At 39.7% G+C, this 19,847-nt stretch overlaps 1 protein-coding gene across 2 annotated transcripts in view; it reads left to right on the forward strand.

Annotated features, from left to right (window-relative positions):
- Positions 1–1,301: 1,301 nt before the first annotated feature.
- Positions 1,302–19,847, forward strand: part of LOC125460862 (doublecortin domain-containing protein 2-like) — a 167,536-nt gene continuing 148,990 nt past the window's right edge. For both annotated transcript variants that reach the window (XM_048548998.2, XM_059653075.1), the window contains exons 1-2: positions 1,302–1,762; positions 5,118–5,169. In XM_048548998.2, the coding sequence (XP_048404955.1) occupies positions 1,476–1,762; positions 5,118–5,169 (339 nt within the window). In that variant the 5' untranslated portion in view covers positions 1,302–1,475. The remainder of the gene's footprint in view (positions 1,763–5,117; positions 5,170–19,847) is intronic.

Raw genomic sequence — 19,847 nt, forward strand, 5'->3', positions numbered from 1 at the left:
ATAAATTTGCTCAAAAATTCTGCCCATAATGCCTCTGCTGCAATTTTTATGAAAAGTATGTTATCATTTTTGAAGTCTGCTCTGCAACCATTCAGACGAAAAACAAAATCAGTTACGATAGTCTGGAATGAACACTGTGTCTTAAATGTTGGAAAGCATCTTCTTCACCAGATCTCATTCCCTCAACTTCCAAATAGCCAGTGTTCCAGGGAAGAAAAAAATATACATTTCAAAGATACTTTGAATCTCTCTTTGAAGCGTGGCAGCATTGACATTAATGATTGTGAACCGCTTGCTGTCAATTGTTCAAAATGTCAACCATTGTCTATCAAGTTGTATCTTGCTTTGCATACAAATACCATTATGATGAAGCAAAGTGGTAGCAGAGGAATGAAAAAGAGGCAAATCCGCATCTCAGGTTCCCACTACTGGGTGGGACATTCTGCATTTGGTTTTGTGCTCAAAAGATTTGTGGCTAAAAATTGGGTCTGACTAGTCACATGGAGTTCCATAGGATGACCACATGCCCTTGCATAAACCCAAACCATGAGTAGCGACAGTTCTGGATGTTTTAAATGATGAGAGTAGCCTTAAGGTGGTTGTGACACTGCACCATGTGGACCAACTGTATTAGCAGGCTGTTTCCTATTTGAGAGATATAGGAACTGCAGATACTGGAGAATCTGAGATAACATTATGTGAAGAAGGATCTCAGCCTGAAATGTCAGCTTTCCAGCTCCTCTGATGCTGCTTGGCCTGCTGTGTTCGTCCAGCTTTACACATTTTTAACAAGGTGTGGAGCTGGATGAACACAGCAGGCCAAGTAGCATCTTAGGAGCAGGAAAGCTGACATTTCAGGCCTAGACCCTACACCTTGTTATCTCTGTTTCCTATTTACGATACTTAAGCCAGATGATTTTAGAATGCAAGATACATGCAAACATTTTCCTAATCAACCTGTTCAGCGATGTTATTGACACACCTTTGGAGCAGGTGGGGCTCGAACCCGGGGGGGGGGGGAGCTACTACACAAGAAATAGGAACACGATCTCTACACCCAAATGAGCCCTCACATACAATATGCAGATATTATCTAAGCCATACGGCTGGAAGCGAGCCTGAAAGGGGCGGGGCCGCGGCACGGATGCGGGACCAGATGTGAAGGCGGGGCCCAACGGTAATGGGCGTGGTCTCATGTGAGGGGCGGGGCCCGTTCTCAAACACACGTGCGCCTGGCCCCTCCTCCGCCCATCCCCCAGTCGCCTTAGAAACGATGGAACGCATACAAAGTTTCCCGGGAAACGACAGCATGTTACAGTTCAAAGCCACTACCTGCAGTGGCTGCAGTTGCCATCCAACCGTGTGTTGATTCAAGATTACCCCGAGGAATTTGGAGGCTGAGTGCTCCATCCCAAATGTAAAAGTTGATTTTATTTAAAATTAAACAATTCGTTTTATTGCATTTCTCCCGTGTCATGGCAACGACTAAGCCGACTTTCCTGGCGCAGCCGGTGGTGAAGTGCGTGCGGGTTTACCGCAACGGGGACCCCTTTTACGCCGGTAGAAAGTTCGTGATCAACGAACGCCAGATCTCGACCTTTGAAGCTTTCTTGAAGGAGGTTACCAACGGTTTGGAGGCACCATTCGGCGCCGTCCGCAACATTTATACCCCGCAGCAAGGCCACCGTGTCTTCCAACTGGAGGAGTTGGACACCGGCAAGCAATACGTGGCAGGAGGCAAGGAGAGGTTCAAAAAACTCGAGTGAGTGAGCATCAGTAATATTATCATTATTACTAATGCTATTTAAATATGACTGCAAATAAGCAAAACTATATGTGGAACATGTATCTTTCGGTAGTTATACAATCTTCGGTGACCGCACTATAAAAATAAACAACTTCTTTTATGTGCAATCACACAGCATGAGTTTGTTTGGCAAGTTTGCAGGAGTACACGCTGATTTATCGAATTCCAGGTGCATGCAGAAAAAGATCTGTTACAGTTGTGTTTTTTCAACGTATAAAATCACATCAAGAACAACATAAAATGATGAATTCTCTTCGTCCTTTTGTTATCATTTAATTAGATCCCGCTATTAGAATTAAAGGTAATTTTAAATATTATTTAATCGTACAAATAGAGAAAACTGGTTTTAAGTATTATTTTATTTTAAAACACTAATCTAGGTTGCCTGAATTGCTGGATTCAAATCATCTGATCAGTTAAAGCATAAAACACTAAACTTTCACTTAGCTGTACAGTTTTCAGAGCAAAATGAATTTTGAATTTTCAGAAAATGCAGTTATGAAGAGTTTTCCACGTTTTCTTCCATGAATACAATGTGTACGTAATATTAAAGTAATATTTAATTAAGACAACATTGTTACAAAGACTCTTAAAAGTTACGAACTCAGAGCAAGTGTAACATTCGCCCTTTCCAGATTTTAGGCTACAGTATCCTACTTTGATAGGTGTGAGGAGAATATACATAGCTATATCAAAATCGAGGTTCCCACTCCATGGCATGCTACAGAAAGGCATTTCGTCTGTGTCTACTAACGTCCATTATGAATAAATTATTCGTTGCTACAGAATTTAATCAAATACGGATTCAACCTCATTGGCAAGAAAAGTTGATTTTTTTTCTTAATCGTAAAGTGAATGAAAACAATTAAATGTTTCATTTTGCAGTATAATCTACCCCACAGAAAAAAATCCAGCGAAGACGATTGTTAACGTGTTGTCTATCCTTTGTATTTCAAAATTAATTAACTAATGATGCATTTTTCTTTCCCTGGAAATATTTCAAATGAAACACCCTAAAATATTTTTTTTCTTCAGGACTATTTGAGGCTCAGAACCAGTTCTCTATTGGTCAGTTAGAAAGCAATGATATAAATTGGTTTAGGTATTACATCAGTGCAAACTGTGTAGTGTAATTTGGGTGTGAATCAATTGAAGTACGTGATTTTGTACTCTTTCTGTCACAAATATAGTGCAACAGGTGAGAAACATTTTTGAAGTGCCATAGGACTCACCTTACAACTTTTATAGAATTAATATTTAGTCCGAATGTAAATAAAATAGTGTCCCTCTTCCCATTAAGTTGTATCTTGATACTATTGTATGGAAATTGGTTCATGTAAGGAAATGCATACATGTTTTCTTTGGTTGGCAAGTAAGGTAAAGCTTTAGTATACCTATGATCTCAGTGTGGTACCTTTAGTATGGCAAAGCCCTTGGATGGATCAAAGTAACATGGAACAAGGGAAAAAATAACTCACTGACCTTCCTACCCAATGCCCTTGTTGAAGACTAATCTCTCTAACTTTTGTTCTGTCCTACCCATCCCTGTCCCTTTGGTTTTGCGGAGTTGAACAACAATCACTTCCCTCTCAACATTTCTTTCCAGGAAGCCCTTACACTCATAGGCAGGACCCTGTCTATCTCATGTTCTATTGTGACAGAATGCTTGACCTCTTAGCTTTGAAACTCAGCTCACCGGTTTCAATTCTTCAGTTCTTAAGAGTCATGCTGGACTCCAAATGTTTATTCTGTTTTGCTCTCCACAGCCGCTGCCACACCTGCTTGTTTTACCAGCGCTTCCTGTTCTTATTGCCATACCTTTCCTGTTATTTGAGCCTTCCAGCTAGGTGATACAGTCCACCACCTGCCTTATCCATGCAACCAGTATGATGGTGTGCCCCTCTCACCTTAGCCTCTCCCTGACTGCTCTGGTATCTAATTTTCTTTTCTAGTGCCTTGAAGTGTTCCACTTCTCTTGATGACCTCTGCCACCCTGCAAACCCCATTCAGAGGTTCTCTGTTATAGCTTTCCTCCTGTACAGTGTGAGACCTGGTCCTTCTCACATAATTTGAATCATTATCTCATAAGGTAATTCTTCAAATACTAAGTTTCCACTTTGCTGTTCTGTTTACTTTGGTTTATTCAGCACAAAATTAACTTTCAATCAGAGAACAGACTGCCCTAATGTTTATCATTGCATTTACTGATTTACTTCTTGATTTTTTTTCTACGTGGCGGAACATTCTTGAATGGCAAAAATTTTTCATTGTACTCATTAAGTAAATGTAACTGTATTGGCAGTGTGGTTAACTCTGTATTTGACCTAATTTCTTAGTAAAGAATAATCACACTTTATGATCACTTCTCAACAATGTATTTTTAAAATAGAAAAGGCCACAAAGTGAAAACCTCAATCTGAATATGCAGAGTCTTCCCGCATGTTTCAAAGCTGTATAGGATAAATAGACCAGTAAAGGATTGACATATTCATAACATTCTCCCTAACTTTGCCACATACTGTCCAATTTATGACAATGGCCCTGATTCAAGATGTGATCATTTCTGACAATGTCTTCTATTCCTGACCAGCCGTATTCTTCATTTCTATTCATCCTCATGTATTTCTACATCTGCTGCCAAGTCGTTTACCATTGCACTTTCAAAGTGCTAATTGCTTTGAGAACCAATACAAGGAGCATCTTGATGCCCCCTTATTCTGTTCAAGATTGTTTGGAGACCTCTGCTGTTCCCCATCATCTCCTACACCAATCACCCCACTGCATCCTTCTTCATATTAAAATTTGCTTTTTTATCATGTCTGTCCTGCAGCTCAACAACTCCCAGATTTCTGTTCGTCTGATTATTTCTGCTCCCTTTACCCTACTATCGTTTACTGCGGCTTCTTCCTCCTTAACCCCAGACTTTGGAATTCTCCTAAGGCTCTCCTTAAAAGACAGGTTATTGACTAAGCATGTTGTACGCCTGTCCTAAATGCCTCTTCCTTTGCCAAGGTATCCATTTCTAAGATATCGCCTTTGTCTCTGTGAAGAACCATGAAATATCTATCTGTGGTAAAAATACAATTATAAATGTGAAAGTTCATTAAGTCTCTTTTTGGCTCTTTGACTTTTTGTTCCTCTCTGCTTATTTCTTGACAGATTTCTTTTCAGTCAGCCTATGGTCCAAAGTTAGCATCACAAATGGGAGAATTACAAATGTGACTCTTAGTCCTTTACTTTTTTTCATCATTTTAAAATTAATCTTTGTCAACGATCTGAAGAAAATCAAGTAACCATATTTTCTTTTCAGCTATATTCAGATCGGAATAAAGAAAAAAAAGCCACTGCCAAAGGATGTTCAGGTATGTCCCAAAAATATATTGCAGTTTATTTTCAATGCATTTCAATTGTCACTGTTAATTTTAATCTTATTGTTAAATAAGTATTGTTGAATTCAGTTTTTTAGAGAATGTCAATATTTGCTGTGAAGTTTGTGGTTAATTTCTGTGACTAAATCACTTCTGTGCTTTACAAATCTCTTTTTTAAAAAAAATCATTATTTAATGATTCCTGCAGATAATTTACAGACAATTGACATCAATACAATTATCTACATTACAAATGCTACGGAAATGTGTTTCAAGGAAATTAATCCATAATGTTGCATGTAGATGACAAAATCTGTGGCCCATGGAGGGGTTGTAAAATACAATCAAACAGCTATTATAAAACTGCAGGCAGTGTTTTGTTGTGACCGTAGACAACATAAACTCTTGGTTTGCGAAGAGTGTGTCATTTTAATGACAAGAAAAGTGAGACTGTTGCTAAAGGTGCTGTAAAATCTATTCAGTGGAATGACTGTAATTATCTGTAATTATATATTCAAAAAAAAACAAACCATTGAACACAAGAAACTTTTTGGGTTAAAGCAAGAAATTGATTGCAATCTATCAGTACTAAGAAAAAAGGTGAGTGAATACATGAAGTAATGACCTTTTGAGACCTGCAAATTTAGCATGTTCTTATTAAGTGTACTTGGTATAAAAGTCTATTTACAATGTAGTCTAATTTCATCTCACCAAGCCAAAGATGTACTCCTAAGAAATGTTGAGTTTGAGCATTGAACAAATTCTGAAAAAATGAATCAGTTTTAAATGGCCAAGACTGGCAGTGAACTCAATCAAAGAAACTTATCCAATTTAAATTCAAGGAGGACAAATTTGAATACAGTGTATTCTGATGATGGCAAGAAACTAGAAACTGTGGGAATGCAAAATAATTCATTAAAAAGATATAATAAGAAAATTAATGCAATATTGAGTCTTGAGAACTAGGAGAAATACTTTAAGGATTCAGACCCATCTCCTAAAGGGCCATGGAGATGGTGCAGCTCAAATTCATCAGAGTGATGCCAGGCTTAGGACATTGGCATGTTTGAGGGATGATCTAATTGAAACATTTAGAATGATTGAGAGGATATAGGAGGACATTGCAAAATTTTTATCCAGTGACACTGTGGCTTGGATGAGAACTTGCAGGCAGTGGTATTCTCCTGTATTTGCAGCTTTTGTCCTTCTGTATGGTTACGATTGTGGGCTTCAAAGGTGTTGATTCATGAAATTTTGCAACATGTTAAGTTTTCATTTGCTGTCATTTCAAATGGTTAATCTGACAATCTGCAGACCTGAAAATCTGGACAAATGTACCAAAGCATGACATTGAGTCGCAAAAGGAGGTAGGAGCCAGAAGCCTGATTGAAGAGGTGAGTTTTGATGAGAGCCTCTGAAGTGAAAAGTGGGGTGAAGAAGTGTAGTGAGGGAATTCTAAATCGGGGGGCCTGGTTAACTGATGGTCAGCTATGGTGGGAAACAGTTATGACTGGCAATATGTAAGAAGTCAGAAGTAAAGGAGCATGTAGAGTTTGCTTGTTCTACCCATACCTGCATGGGTTTCCTCTGAGTGCTCTGGTTTCCTCCCACACTCTGGTTTCCTCCTACAGTCCGATGATGTGGAGGTCTGGTAGATTGGCCCTGTTAGATTGCCCCGTCGTGTCCAGGGATGTGGAGATTAGGTGGATGAGCCATGGGAAATGTGGTGTTGCAGGGATAGAGGGGGAGGTTCACTCTGGGTGGGATGCTCTTCGAAGGTTTGCTGCAGACTTGACGGGCCACATGCCCTCTTTCTGCATTGTAGGGATTCTGTCACCGTGAGCCATTGCAAGAGCAGTGCAAGTACAGTAGTCCATTAGATGTCCCATATCCATTTGAATGTTGTGAATTGTCTGCTGCTTTGCTATAGATAGCACAATCAGTTGCACATGAAGGAGGTGTTAGTTTCTTTGTGTTGTGTGCCAGTTATCCTGCCAAGTAGTTTTAAGCCATCACTTACTAAAGTTGATACACCTTACCTCTAGCAGACAGGCTGCTCCTTCAGATCAGTACAGTTTCTTACACTGCCTTCCTCTGTTATTCTTCCTGTTTCTGCCATGCTCCATTTTGGACAGGAACAGGCTTCTTACAATACATATCAAATACTGCAGAGCTCTCAATAATAACTAATTACCACTACTAGTCACAGTAAACATAAAACAATATACAGTACTAAATCACTATTTAATCGCTATTTTTGGTGAAACAATGACTGTAATTTTGATATACAATAGCAAGAGAATTACTGGGCAGGTCCTAAACCCTCAGCCAGCAGGAATGTTCCATTGTAACAGGTTTATTTATGATATGTATGTAAAGCAGATAAGGTGCAGAGTTTAAAGCTGCTGTTCCTGCTTCTTTGTTTACCTGAGGAAAAGAAGAAAGCTTCAATAAATGGTTCTGTTTAGTTGCTCTAAATATTCTTTGATCTTTGACTGTACTCATTCAAAAACATGGCTGTGGAAAAGATTACTCAAAAGGCTGTTCAACTTTCATAGCCGCAGTCTAGTTACTACAGAGGAACGGGAACCTATAGTCAAACGTGCATGTTTACAGTTCTGATACACCAGTTTTCTGTAGATCATGTGTATTATACAGAATCATGTCACACCGCCTAATCCATGTATTAGGTGAATATTCCAAGTAGTTTGAAGCTGCTTTGAATGTATCCTGTTTAGTTTGAAGAAACTGCAGAATCCACAGCTAAACAGGGGGTGGCACGGTGGCACAGTGGTTAACACTGCTGCCTCACAGCGCCAGGGACCTGCGTTCGATTCCAGCCTCAGGCGACTGTCTGTGTGGAGATAACAAGGTGTAGAGCTGGATGAACATAGCAGGCCAAGCAGCATCATAGAGCAGGAACGCTGACGTTTTGGCCTAGAGCCTTCACCAGAAAAAGGGAGTGGAGTTTGCACATTCTCCCCGTGTCTGCCTGGGTTTCCTCCGGGTGCTCCGGTTTCCTCCCACAGTCCAAAGATCTGCAGGCTAGGTGGATTGGCCATGCTAAATGTTCAGTGTTCAGGGAGGTGTAGATTGGATGGGTCTGGGTGGGATGTTCTGAGGTTTGGTGTGGACTTGTTGGGCCGAAGGGCCTGTTTCCACACTGTAGGGATTCTATGATTCTATTCTAAGTCAGAATCACATAATGTTCAGTAGCCTGGCAATTTCAGATGGTGGCTCAGCATTTGACATTGAGGTAACTGTTGATGGTGAGTCGGAAACTAGTTGGGCAAGTCAGTGGGCTTTGTACATTTTTATGTTGCAAAAAAAGTTGGAAAATGCAGTTCTTGCAGACTTAGCATGGTGCCTCATGCTAACAGGAATTATGATTGTTGTCCTCACAGAATTATACCACAGCCTATTCTAACCTCAACCCATTGTCCACCTAGCAAAACAAGGGCAGCAGATTTATGAGAATGTCATCACCTGCAAGTTCTGCTCTGAACGCACACCATCCTGACTCAGAACTATGTTGCTGATCCATTGTTGTCGCTGTGTCAAAATCCTGAACTCCCTCCCTGATGCATTGTGGGTACACCTGCACCATGTGGACTGCAGCTCATGAGTCAGCTGAACACCACCACCTTAGTTAACGATGGGAAGTAAAAATTGTCCTTGTTGGTGATGCCTGCAAACTATGAATGAATTATTTTTAAAAAGAGGACAGAATTAGATGTGTGCGGATATTTTGGAGAATAGTAGGGAAGAAGTTACGTAAATCAGGAGGGGCAAAGTTGTGGAAAGATTTGTAAACAAGATGAGGAATTTTAAAATTGAGACATTGTGACGAGTAGCTAATATGGGTCAACAAGAACAGGCAGGGATGTTCAGTGGAATGATATTTCTGGTGTTTAACCCTTGTAGCAAAGGGAATACACCAGAAGTTTTACAATGTGTTGCAAGTAAATGTAAACATTTTCCTTCTACTTTACAATATTGATCTTTTTCTAATTCAAACTTTATTTCATATCCAAACCTTATTTCCAATCCAAACCTTGTTTATTTCCGATTGAAACTGCTTGTCCTTGTGAGCATTTTCAAAACCTGTCTTGCATAATTATGTTTGGTCTATAGCTTGCCTTTGTTCCTACTTAATTGGAACATTTCTATTTGTAGGTATACACCTAAGTGTTCAATTGAAATTCAGTGTTTATGCACACGAATATGAGCCAATAATCAAGTGTAAGACATGCTTACATAGCTCTACATCGTGCAAATGTGAGATCACAGAAATGTGACAACCAAAATATTCTGTGTTCAAAATTTATTTTGTCAATTGTAAATGAAAACAGAGGCAAGATATTAATGGCAGTGAGGGTACTTTATTAAAATGCTTAAACTTTGAACGACATTAAAATGTCTTGGGCTGGATTTTGTGAGGAGTGACAGTCCTGTGTGCTTTAGTACTCTGGCCCTTCCTTGTTATGAAAGAAGGGAGCTCTGCACTGCTGAGAGGCTATTCCATCCCGGTCTGCTTCAGAAATGCAGAGGCATGCTTCATTTGTAATAGTTCTTTTGTAGTGTAGAACTGAGAGGAAGGCAAACCAGATTCCCTTTTCGCAGCATTCAGCTGCTGTATTCTGAAATGCAAAAGGTCCTGACAGTCAGTTTGTCAACTGCTGTCTGACAGTAAATGCAGCAAAGTGATGCTGGGGTGCTGTAGGGTGCCAGATGAGTGGAAAGCAAGGATATTATTGAGTAGGTGTGAAGGGCATTGAGTGCCAGGGTGCAGGTGGCAAGGGAAGTGATGCAGTGTTTGGGGTAAGAAGGGGTGGACGGAAGAAATTGGGTCCAGCTGGTAGGCAGATTGGGTCAGCTCCAGAGGGGATTAGTGGGTAATTAGGTTTTGCCCAGTGGGTGGTGTCAGGTCACCTTGAGTTTGATGGAGTAGGAAGAGGATATATGTTGGGTTGAGTAGGATCCAGTGGCAGTAGTGGACAGGGTCAAGAACAGGGCTGGGTCCAATGTTAGATGGGATTGCATGCATCGGGTTGGGTTTGGCGAGGGGATTGGGTCGGATTTAGCTGTGTTGGGTAAGGGCCTGGAGATGGGTGGAAAGGGTTGCTCGATTAGTTCCAATGCTGGATGATCTGGCTTGGCTAAGAGGGCATGTGTTGTTATGTAAGTATGGGGCCAGTCTATTTATTTTCATTGGAACCAGCCAAAGGCTCCCATTTAAGTGGAGACTTTTGGAGGTTTCAGTCATAATGGAATTCCCTAGTGATTATTTAAGGTGTGTTTTGACAGGGATGCCATTCAGTCCCTGTACGTAACTCCTGTCAATGTTGGCATAATGACTGACTGGCTAGTGGAAAATCTGGGCCCGTGTTCTTTAAGAAACAGGAGAAGGCTTCATCAGAAGTTGCACATGGAAGGAACACTCAGACTTGTAGTCAGATCCATGGAGACTTGATTCAAGTCTGATATTGAATGGAAATCTTGGATAATGTATTGTTAAATGTTTAGATGAGACAGAAGAAATTATTTGGGGAATAATGTTGCTCGCGTGATAACAATAAAATTATTGAGAGGATTTAACCTCAGCAGATAGTAAGATTATTTACTTTGAGCCTGTTAAATTGAAGCTTGTGACATCAATAATTCAGCATTATTATTGAAAGGAAAGGATTGATGTGAATTTACTTTATGACAATCTAATAACAACAAACAGGAGATGTGAACTGAGTGATTTTAATTATCTTAAATTGGAGTGAAAGCATTCAAAACATTTAAGATTCAAGTTTCTATGCAATGTCTTTGAATTGAAACTCTCTCATCCTTAAAACCTCACAGTACCTTAAGCAACATGTTTTATATTTGACTTTGTGCCACAGTAATGTCTACCTTTGATGCAAAATGGTTAACATTTAAGTTATTTGTCTGGCGACCCTGAGAATTGTTGGTATATCGTAATTACAATACTGACTCTCTGCAACAGTCAAGTAATTAACTAACAGTAGGCACACTGAAACAATTTTGAAATAAAAATGTGATCAATGGACTAGAAGGTACAAATGCTAAAAAATCCTTTCCACTCTTAGGATTTGGATTCAAATGCAGCTCAGATTGATGTACTAAAGTCATCTCTCTTATTACCGAAAAGAGTCATGAACTCATATAGCAATGAAACAGGCTCTTTGGCCCAATTGTTCCATGCTGACCAGGTGCCCTATACAGAACTAAACTTGGGTTTGGCCCATATCCTTCCAAACCTTGTATTTCCATGCATCTATTCAAATGTCTTTTAAATGTTGCAGTTGTACTGACCTCTACCACTTCCTGTGGCGGCTTGTTCCATAGACGTACCTCCCTCAGTGTGAAAAAGTTACCCCTCCATCTTAGCTTTATTTTGCACCAGCGCCCCAATTACTTTATCGGCCTTCCACTCTTGCTCGTTACATTTCTGTCTTTGTTTCTGCTTTCTGACTCCCTGCTCAGGTTCCCACACCCTGGCACTATGATTAAAGATAGTATTACCATTAGTATTTAAAAATTCCATAATGCCATCTCTTATCAAGCGTTGAGACATCTCCCTTAATGATTTTAGATTTGATGAGCATCGATACTGTACTGCTTTTCCTTCACTCTTCTTGAAGGAAATGTATTTTTACATAAGCAATGCTCCAGCTCCACAGTATAATTCTCATGCTTTAGGAAGGCTAAGATATATGCCCAGAGTCTGTGAAACCTTCATTTGAACAGCCCAAACTGACAGCCTTCAGACTGCAGTGACTTATCTCTATACTCTGTGCCTACACCAACAGCTTAAATTTATGTGGCTTGGTTCCACAACATTTATCACCATTGCCTTAGAAATCTTTGCGATCTCTCATTTAATTTTTTCATTTGAGCTAGCCTCAACAAGATTTTGAGGGACATAAAGTGCATGACATTTTAACAAGGAAAAACTATATAATTTCTTTCTAAACTTTGCCTGAATTTCTTGTTGTTCAATTGTCTAGAATTTATCTGTTCCCAACTTCTGTAACTTTAAGACCAAAAACAAAGTTGCTGGAAAAGCTCAGCAGATCTGACAAGAATCTGTGTAGGAGAAAACAGTTAAGGTTTCGGGTCCGGTGACCCTTCCTCAGAACTGTTGTTGTTGTTGTTGTCACAGAATTTGCAGTTCTTTTGGTTTTTATTTTTGTAGCTTTAAATTCTGTGTATGTCACTCATTCTTTGCTGAATGATTTGTTACTAGTATTTTAGCCAATTTAGTCCTAAAGTTTTCAAAGTCTTTTTGAATTGCGCCCTCCGTTTGTACATTTTGTTTACACTTACTTTTTATGCACAATGGACTTTCCTTAACTTAAAGACTCTGTATTCTTACAAATGTGCATTTGAATTCTAGGTAGTAATTAGATGGAATGAATAACCACTTAAACCAGATTGACATAACAAAAGGAATGGGCGTTGAGGGATTTGAGCTGCTGTACATACTAACTGGTTTTTACTGCTGGAGTTTCTTTGTTGCCTGTTTTTTCCAGTATGTTTTGCAACATGGGGAATAAACTGATGGTAATGAACTGCTTCATGGAGAGTAACTTAAGTATTTCAAAGTGCTGTTTTGAAATGAGAGCTCAATTGAGTAACCACATGCTTCACAAAAAATACGTATAGTGTTGTCTGAAATTTGCATTTTTAAACAACCAGCAATTCTTTTCCTATTATTTGTGAATATTTTTGAATAAATCTGCTATCTGATTAAACAACAGACAGTTTTGAAATATAAATTTCATGATGGCATCAGGAAGAATGAGTTGGGCCATTTTCTGACTTTGGAAACCCAAACTTATTACCTTCATCAGAGATGAAGGGTCTAGGCCCGAAACGTCAGCTTTTGTGCTCCTGAGATGCTGCTTGGCCTGCTGTGTTCATCCAGCCTCACATTTTATTATCTTGGAATCTCCAGCATCTGCAGTTCCCATTATCTCTGTTTATTTTTCTTCCCTAGTCTCATTATTTTATAATTTTCCCAAAATGTACCATTTTCTGCACATTGCCCTTCCTTTCAAACTTATTCAGATTTCCTAACATTTGTATTACCTCTTCACTTATTGTTTGAAACCACTCCAAATTGAACAATTTTGCAAATGTAACTAGTTTTGCCATTACTTTAGGGCTGCAAATCATTTTTCTACATTTTAAATTACAATATCGTACGCACTGATTCATATGATGTCTGCCTTCTGTAATTTAGTGGTTTCAGAGGCCCATCTCCTATTCAATGCTTTCTTCCCTTGTGCGGCACAATAACAAAAACCTTGATGTGTATCTGTAGAACTGCTATGTTCTGCTGTCACTTCTTCCCTAACAAATGCCAATAAATTTGCTAATTAAGATCTCCCTCCCTCAATTTCATGTTGACTCCCTTTTAATATCCTCTACTCAATTTGGATGTTTCATGTCCCTTTCTTCAATGTGTCTTCTGGGGAATATATTAGAAGATACATTGTAGGCTACAACAAAAACAGAGGTTACTGGAAAAACTCAGCCGGTCTGTGGACAGAAATCAGAGTTAACATTTCTGGTCTAGTGACCCTTCTTCAGGGGGCTTATGGACTTACTGGGTGATAACTCCACGGATCCATGTTGGTTTTAAGGAAAACGAGCCCTAAATTAATTTTTAAAATCTCCATCCAAGTCTGGTGCTGGAACTAATTGCAGCATCCTGCTGCCTGCTATCTCTTGCTGAGGTTGGCTAATTAGACATTGTCTGGAGTCTGAACCTAGGAGAGATTTGGCCAATCTAGTTCAGTGTTGCATCACATGCTGCATCACCCCTTCAACCATCAGAGGAAACAGGTGACTCACAAATTAGATCTTTTGACACATTAACATGAAATTGGATTATCAGAGTTGAATGCATTTTCTGGTTTGATGCTATAAAGTTATGACTATTCCCTCCTCAAGTCAAGTATATTTGCTGCTCAACTTTTATAAGGGTTTGAGGTGGCGTTTGGAAAGCTATCTCTTGACAAACTTTGATCAAATAGTTGTTTTGTTTAGTAAGTTTGCACTTGGGACCTCAAAATTGGAGGTGTAGTGGACAGCGAAGAAGGTTATCTCAGAATACAATGGAACCTTGATCAGATGGGTCAATTGGCTGAGGAGTGGCAGATGGGGTTTAATGTAGATAACTGTGAGCTTCTGAATTTTGGAAAGGCAAATCAGGACAGGACTTATACACTTAATGAGGAGTGTTGCTGAATAAAGAGAACTTGGAGTGCAGGTTTCTTGTTCGTTGAACATAGAGTCACAGGTAGTTGGATAGTGCAGTAGGCGTTTGGTATGCTTGTCTTTATTGGTCTGTGCATTGAGGAGAGGAGTTGGGAAGTCATTGTTGAGGCTGTACAGGACATTGATTAGGCCACTTTTAGAATACTGTATGCAATTCTGGTCTCCCTGCTATAGAAAGGATGATAGGAAACTTGAAAGGGCTTAGAAAAGATGAACAAGGACGTTGTCAGGTTTGGAGCATTTGAGCTTTTTTCCTTGGGGTGTCGAAGGCTGAGGGGTGACCTTATAGGGATTTATAAAATCATGAGGGGCATGGGTAGGGTCAATAGCCAAGGTCTTTTGCCTGGGGCGGGGAAGTCCAAAACTAGAGGACATAGGTTTGAGGTGAGAGGGGAAAGATTTAAAAGGGACCTAAGAGAAAACTTTTTCATGAAGAGGATGGTGTGTGTATGGGGTGAGCTACCAGAGGAAATGATGGAGGCTGGTACAATTACTACATTTAAAAGTCATCTGGATGTGTATATGAATAGGAAGGGTTTAGAAGGATATGGGCCAAATGATGGCAGATGGGACTAAATGAATTTAGGATATCTAGTTGGCACGGATGATTTGGACTGAAGGGTCTGTTTCTATGCTGTACATCTCTATGACTCTATTACCCTTGGGTTGGTGATCTTGTGAATTTTCCTAATAAGTGCAAGATGAAATGCTTCAACAAAATGTGTCTTTCTTCAGCAATGCTCTAGTTCAGTCCAACCAAACAAATATTTATTATGTAGGTTCTGGACCGTGTTAACCAAATAGTTTCCATTTTTCATCTTAAAACCAAAAGTCACTCTGTGGATTAAATCTTTGAGTCCATTGAGTGCTGTTTCTACATCTTAAGACTGTGTTAACTGTAAATCTTTGTAGACTTTTAAGGGTTGCAGTCGGCCTGGGAAACTATCATATTTCAAAACTTCCTGATCTTTTGAAACAATCCAGCTAGGATTCCTCTACTGATACAATGTATTAAAGACTAATAAAGAAATAATCTCTCAACTGTGCCCTTTTCATTACAGAATTACACTCAATTATGCCTCCCAGTTTGATGGTAAAAATGATTAATTTGACAAGCTGTTTGAAAGTACAAGACCCAATGAACATGAGTATCAAGTGTTAATTTGTCATGCATTAAATGAACTGTACTTTGTTTACATTTTGCTTTCTGTTCTGGATAATTATCTTTTATCAGCCACCCTTTGGCATTGATCACGATGATCTAAAAGGCTATGTGCAGGGTGGGGCTAGAAATAAAATAGAGGTAATATATGAAAAGTGATAGGCGGGCAAAGACCTCCTGCCAATCTGGCTTGAACCCTGCAATTGTGATGTATTGCAATGCAAAATATACGAAATTTACACTTCCCTCTCCATTCTGCAATTTAATCTTTGGAGAGGTAAAAACCTGGCTTTAAAAACCTGGGCTAATTCTTAAATTTGTCTCTGACCCCCTTACTAATCACAATTAGTCCAAGAGACCTCTATGCTCTCTAATTTTAATGTTATTTGATGTGTATGCTTCCCTTGGCACAATTTGTTCTCTGCCTTAGCAAGAAACTGGTCCAGTTTTTGCCTGAATGAATCCAATGAATAAACCTTCACTGCATGAATTGGCATTGTATTCTCTGGGAAAATGTGGAGAAGTACCATTATCTTGATTTCCCATCTGTTCTACAGTGATAAATGCCAAGAAATTTTAAAACATAGGCTTAAATCAATTTGCATCCTTTCTTCATTATCAAAATTTCTGTAACTGTGCTCAACCTTATCAAAATGTTCTACTTTCCATAATGTTTAATTCCAACTTTGGGCTGGTATTTGCTGAGTTGGGAGGCTTTAAAAAATGGTAGCAGGGCCTGATCTGAAATTTCCACCCCATTCTCTTTATGAGCAGTTTTTGTTGATAAAGAATTAAGGGTGCAGTTGGCTGGCCTGTACCCAGCAATCTTCCTCTTGCTGACTGAGTTGAAGGTGTAGCTATTTGAAACAAGCTGACCATTTTGATGCAATTGGGTCTGTTTGAATAATAATGTGGTTCACAACCTTGGTACTTCTAGAGGAGTTGTGAACAATGTGGAACCCTAGTTTTGAGGCACCAACCAGGATGAGCCATTCAGCATTCCCAATGAAATGTATTGTTCCTCTTTCCTTCTCAGAAAGCTTTTGTTTTTCGCAATTGTAACCATTCACAGTATTAATTTCATAAGTCTTATCCATTTTACCTTTCTCCAAATAAATACATAGGCATGAAGAAAAATAAATCAGAGAAAAATTAAGTAACAGATATGTCAATCAAATAAATCTTGCACTGTCCTTCATGCTTTATAAACATTGACTAATGCACTTAGTTCAATAGGCTTTCTTGGAGGTCAGCCAGGCATTCATCTGGCAACGTCATCAACAGAATACACGAATATAACATAAGGATAAAACAATGGATACAAGCTGGAGGTAGACCATTAAACCATTGAAACTGGTCCTTCAGTAGAATAAAATCCATAGTTGATCTGATTATGGCCTTTACTTTTTTCTTCCTGTTTTTCCATAATCTTCAACTTGCTTGCTGGCTTCAAAAATAATCTGTCTAACTCAGTCTTGAATATATTCAATGATCAACATTCACTGCTCCCTGGAAGAGAATTCAAAAAGTTAACAAGTTTGAGAGGGAATTCCTCCTTATGTCCATCCTTCATGGGTGACCCATTATTTTTAAACAAATCTCCCTAGTTTTTGACTCTCCTAAGAGGAAACATTGGCCCAATACGTACCCTGTTAAGGCCCCTCACTCTTATGTATTTCAGTAAGGTCACCTTTCGTTCATTTAAACTCCAATGAGTACAGGCCCAACCTACTTAACCTATCCTCAAAGGACAGTACCTTCATCTCAGGAATCAGAACAGCAAACTGTCTTTAATTTTAGCCTGTGGCATGTGGATATTGCTGGCTACATGAGCATATATTGTCTGTTCTGAATTGCCCTGAAAAGATAGTGGTGAACTGCCTCCTTGACCTCCTGCAATCCATGGAGATGTAGATTCATGCACAAAGCCATTGGAAGGGAATTTCCAGATTTTGACCCAGTCACAGTGAAGGGACAGCAATATAGTTCTCACGTCAGGATGGTATGTGGTTTGTGGTATCTTGCAGTTGGTAGTGTTTCTGTGTCTGCTGCCCTCCTCCTCCTCCTCCTAGCTGGTAGAATTCACATGTTTGAAAGGTGTTGTTGAAGAAGCCTTAGCACTGAAGATGCATTGCAGCAACTCGCTGTGAACCTTTTAAGTGGAGAAAAGCTGTAGAAACCTGCAGCACTAAGGAACTTGTCAGTATTTGTGCACAAAACACAAAAAGCTAGCAAGCAGCAGATAATCAGGAAGATGAATGGAATGTTGGCCCCTTATTTTAATGGGATTGGAATATAAGAATAGGGAAGTCTGATTGCAAGTGCACAAGGTACTGGTGAGACCACATCTGGAGCAGTGTGAGCAGTTTTGTTCTCCTTAATTAAGGAAAAACATTATTGCATTGGATGTAGTTCAAAAAAAGTTTACTGGGGTGATTTCTAGCATGGAGGCATTGTCTTATGAGCAAAGGCTAAGCAGATAGCGAGGGGCTCTACTCATTGGAATTTAGAAGACTGAGAGGTGATTTCATTGAAACATGTAGCATTCCTAAGAATGTTGACAGGATAAATGCTGAGAGGATGTTTCCCTGCATGGGAGAGTCAAGGACCAGAGGGCATAGCCTCAGAAATAAGGTGTACCAATTTAAGACTGAGATGAGGAGAAATTTCTTCTTTGAGGATTGAGAGTCTTTGGAACCGCTTGCCACCAAGAGCAGTGAGGCAGACTTCTTGTGTGTATCTAAGGCTGACTTGGATTCTTGATCAGTAAAAGAATCAAATGTTACCGGGAAAGGCAGGGAATTGGAAATGAGGAATATTAAATTGATCATGATCCAAGAGAAATGGCAGGGCAGGCTCAAGGCTGTTGCTGTTTCTTATGGTCTTAACTTTTTCTGAACTGTTTGGGAAACATGCCTATCCATCCTTAAGTAAGGAGATTAAACCTGTATGCAATCCTCTACCAGATGTGGTGTCATTATGCTCTCTGCAGCTGAAACAAGACATTTAATACTCCATTCCCCTTGCAACTAAGGCCGAAATTCCATTTGTTTTTCTAATTAGATGCTGTATCCGCATGCACGTTTTATGATTGCATTTTCAAGTTGGGGCAGCACAGTGGCTCACTGATTAGCATGGCTGCCTCACAGTGCTAGGGACCCAAGTTTGATTCCACCCTCGGATGACTGTCTGTGTGGAGTTTGCACATTCTCCTGGTGTCTGTGTGGGTTTCCTCTGGGTGCTCCAGTTTCCTTCCACAGTCCAAAGATGTGCAGCCTGGGTGGGTTGGCCGCACTAAATTGCCCATAGTGTCCAGGGATGTGTATATTAGGTGGGTTATAGGGGAATGGGTCTGGGTGGGATTCTGTGAGGGTCGGTGTGGACCTGTTGGGCCAAATAGCCCCGAATCACGCTGTAGGGATAACAATGTCCAGCAGCTTTCCCAATCTTCCCACTGAAGTGGACAGTTTTACACTTTCCCATATTATAGTTTTTCTACCAGATATTTGTCCAGTCGTTTAATTTCCCTATATCCCTTTTGCAAACTCTTAATATTCTGCATGTAATTTGCTTTCCCATTTATTTTATAGCATCAGCAAACTTGATTACCGTATAGTCTGCTCCAATTATAAATAACTGGGCCCCAGCACTGATCCCTGCAGTACTCCATGAGTTACAGTTGCCACCCTGAAAATGATCTATTTATCCTGTCTTCTGACGGGTAGAGTTTTTTATATATATACATGCTAATATATCACCCTTAAGACCATGGACTCTTACCTTGAGATAAGCTTTTATGATGAACCATATTGAATGCCTTTTGGCAATCATTTACACCAAATCTCAGGCTCCCTTTTATCCACATCCTCAACAACTCTAGCAAAACAAAATTGACTCTGCAGACCGTATTATGATTTACTAAATGACATGCTGCTTCCTCCTCCATAACTTAATCGAAACATATGAAATAATCAGAGGGTTAGATAAGGTGGATAGGGAGAGCCTTTTTCCTAGGATGGTGACGGTGAGCATGAGGGGGCATAGCTTTAAATTGAGGGGTGAATGATATAGGACGGATGTCAGAGGTAGTTTCTTTACTGAGAGAGTAGTAAGGGAATGGAACGCTTTGCCTGCAATGGTAGTAGATTCGCCAACTTTAGGTACATTTAAGTCGTCATTGGACAAGCATATGGACGTACATGGAATAGTG

This window comes from Stegostoma tigrinum, chromosome 2 (genome assembly GCF_030684315.1).
Source record: "Stegostoma tigrinum isolate sSteTig4 chromosome 2, sSteTig4.hap1, whole genome shotgun sequence".
NCBI classification, from domain to species: Eukaryota; Metazoa; Chordata; class Chondrichthyes; order Orectolobiformes; family Stegostomatidae; genus Stegostoma; species Stegostoma tigrinum.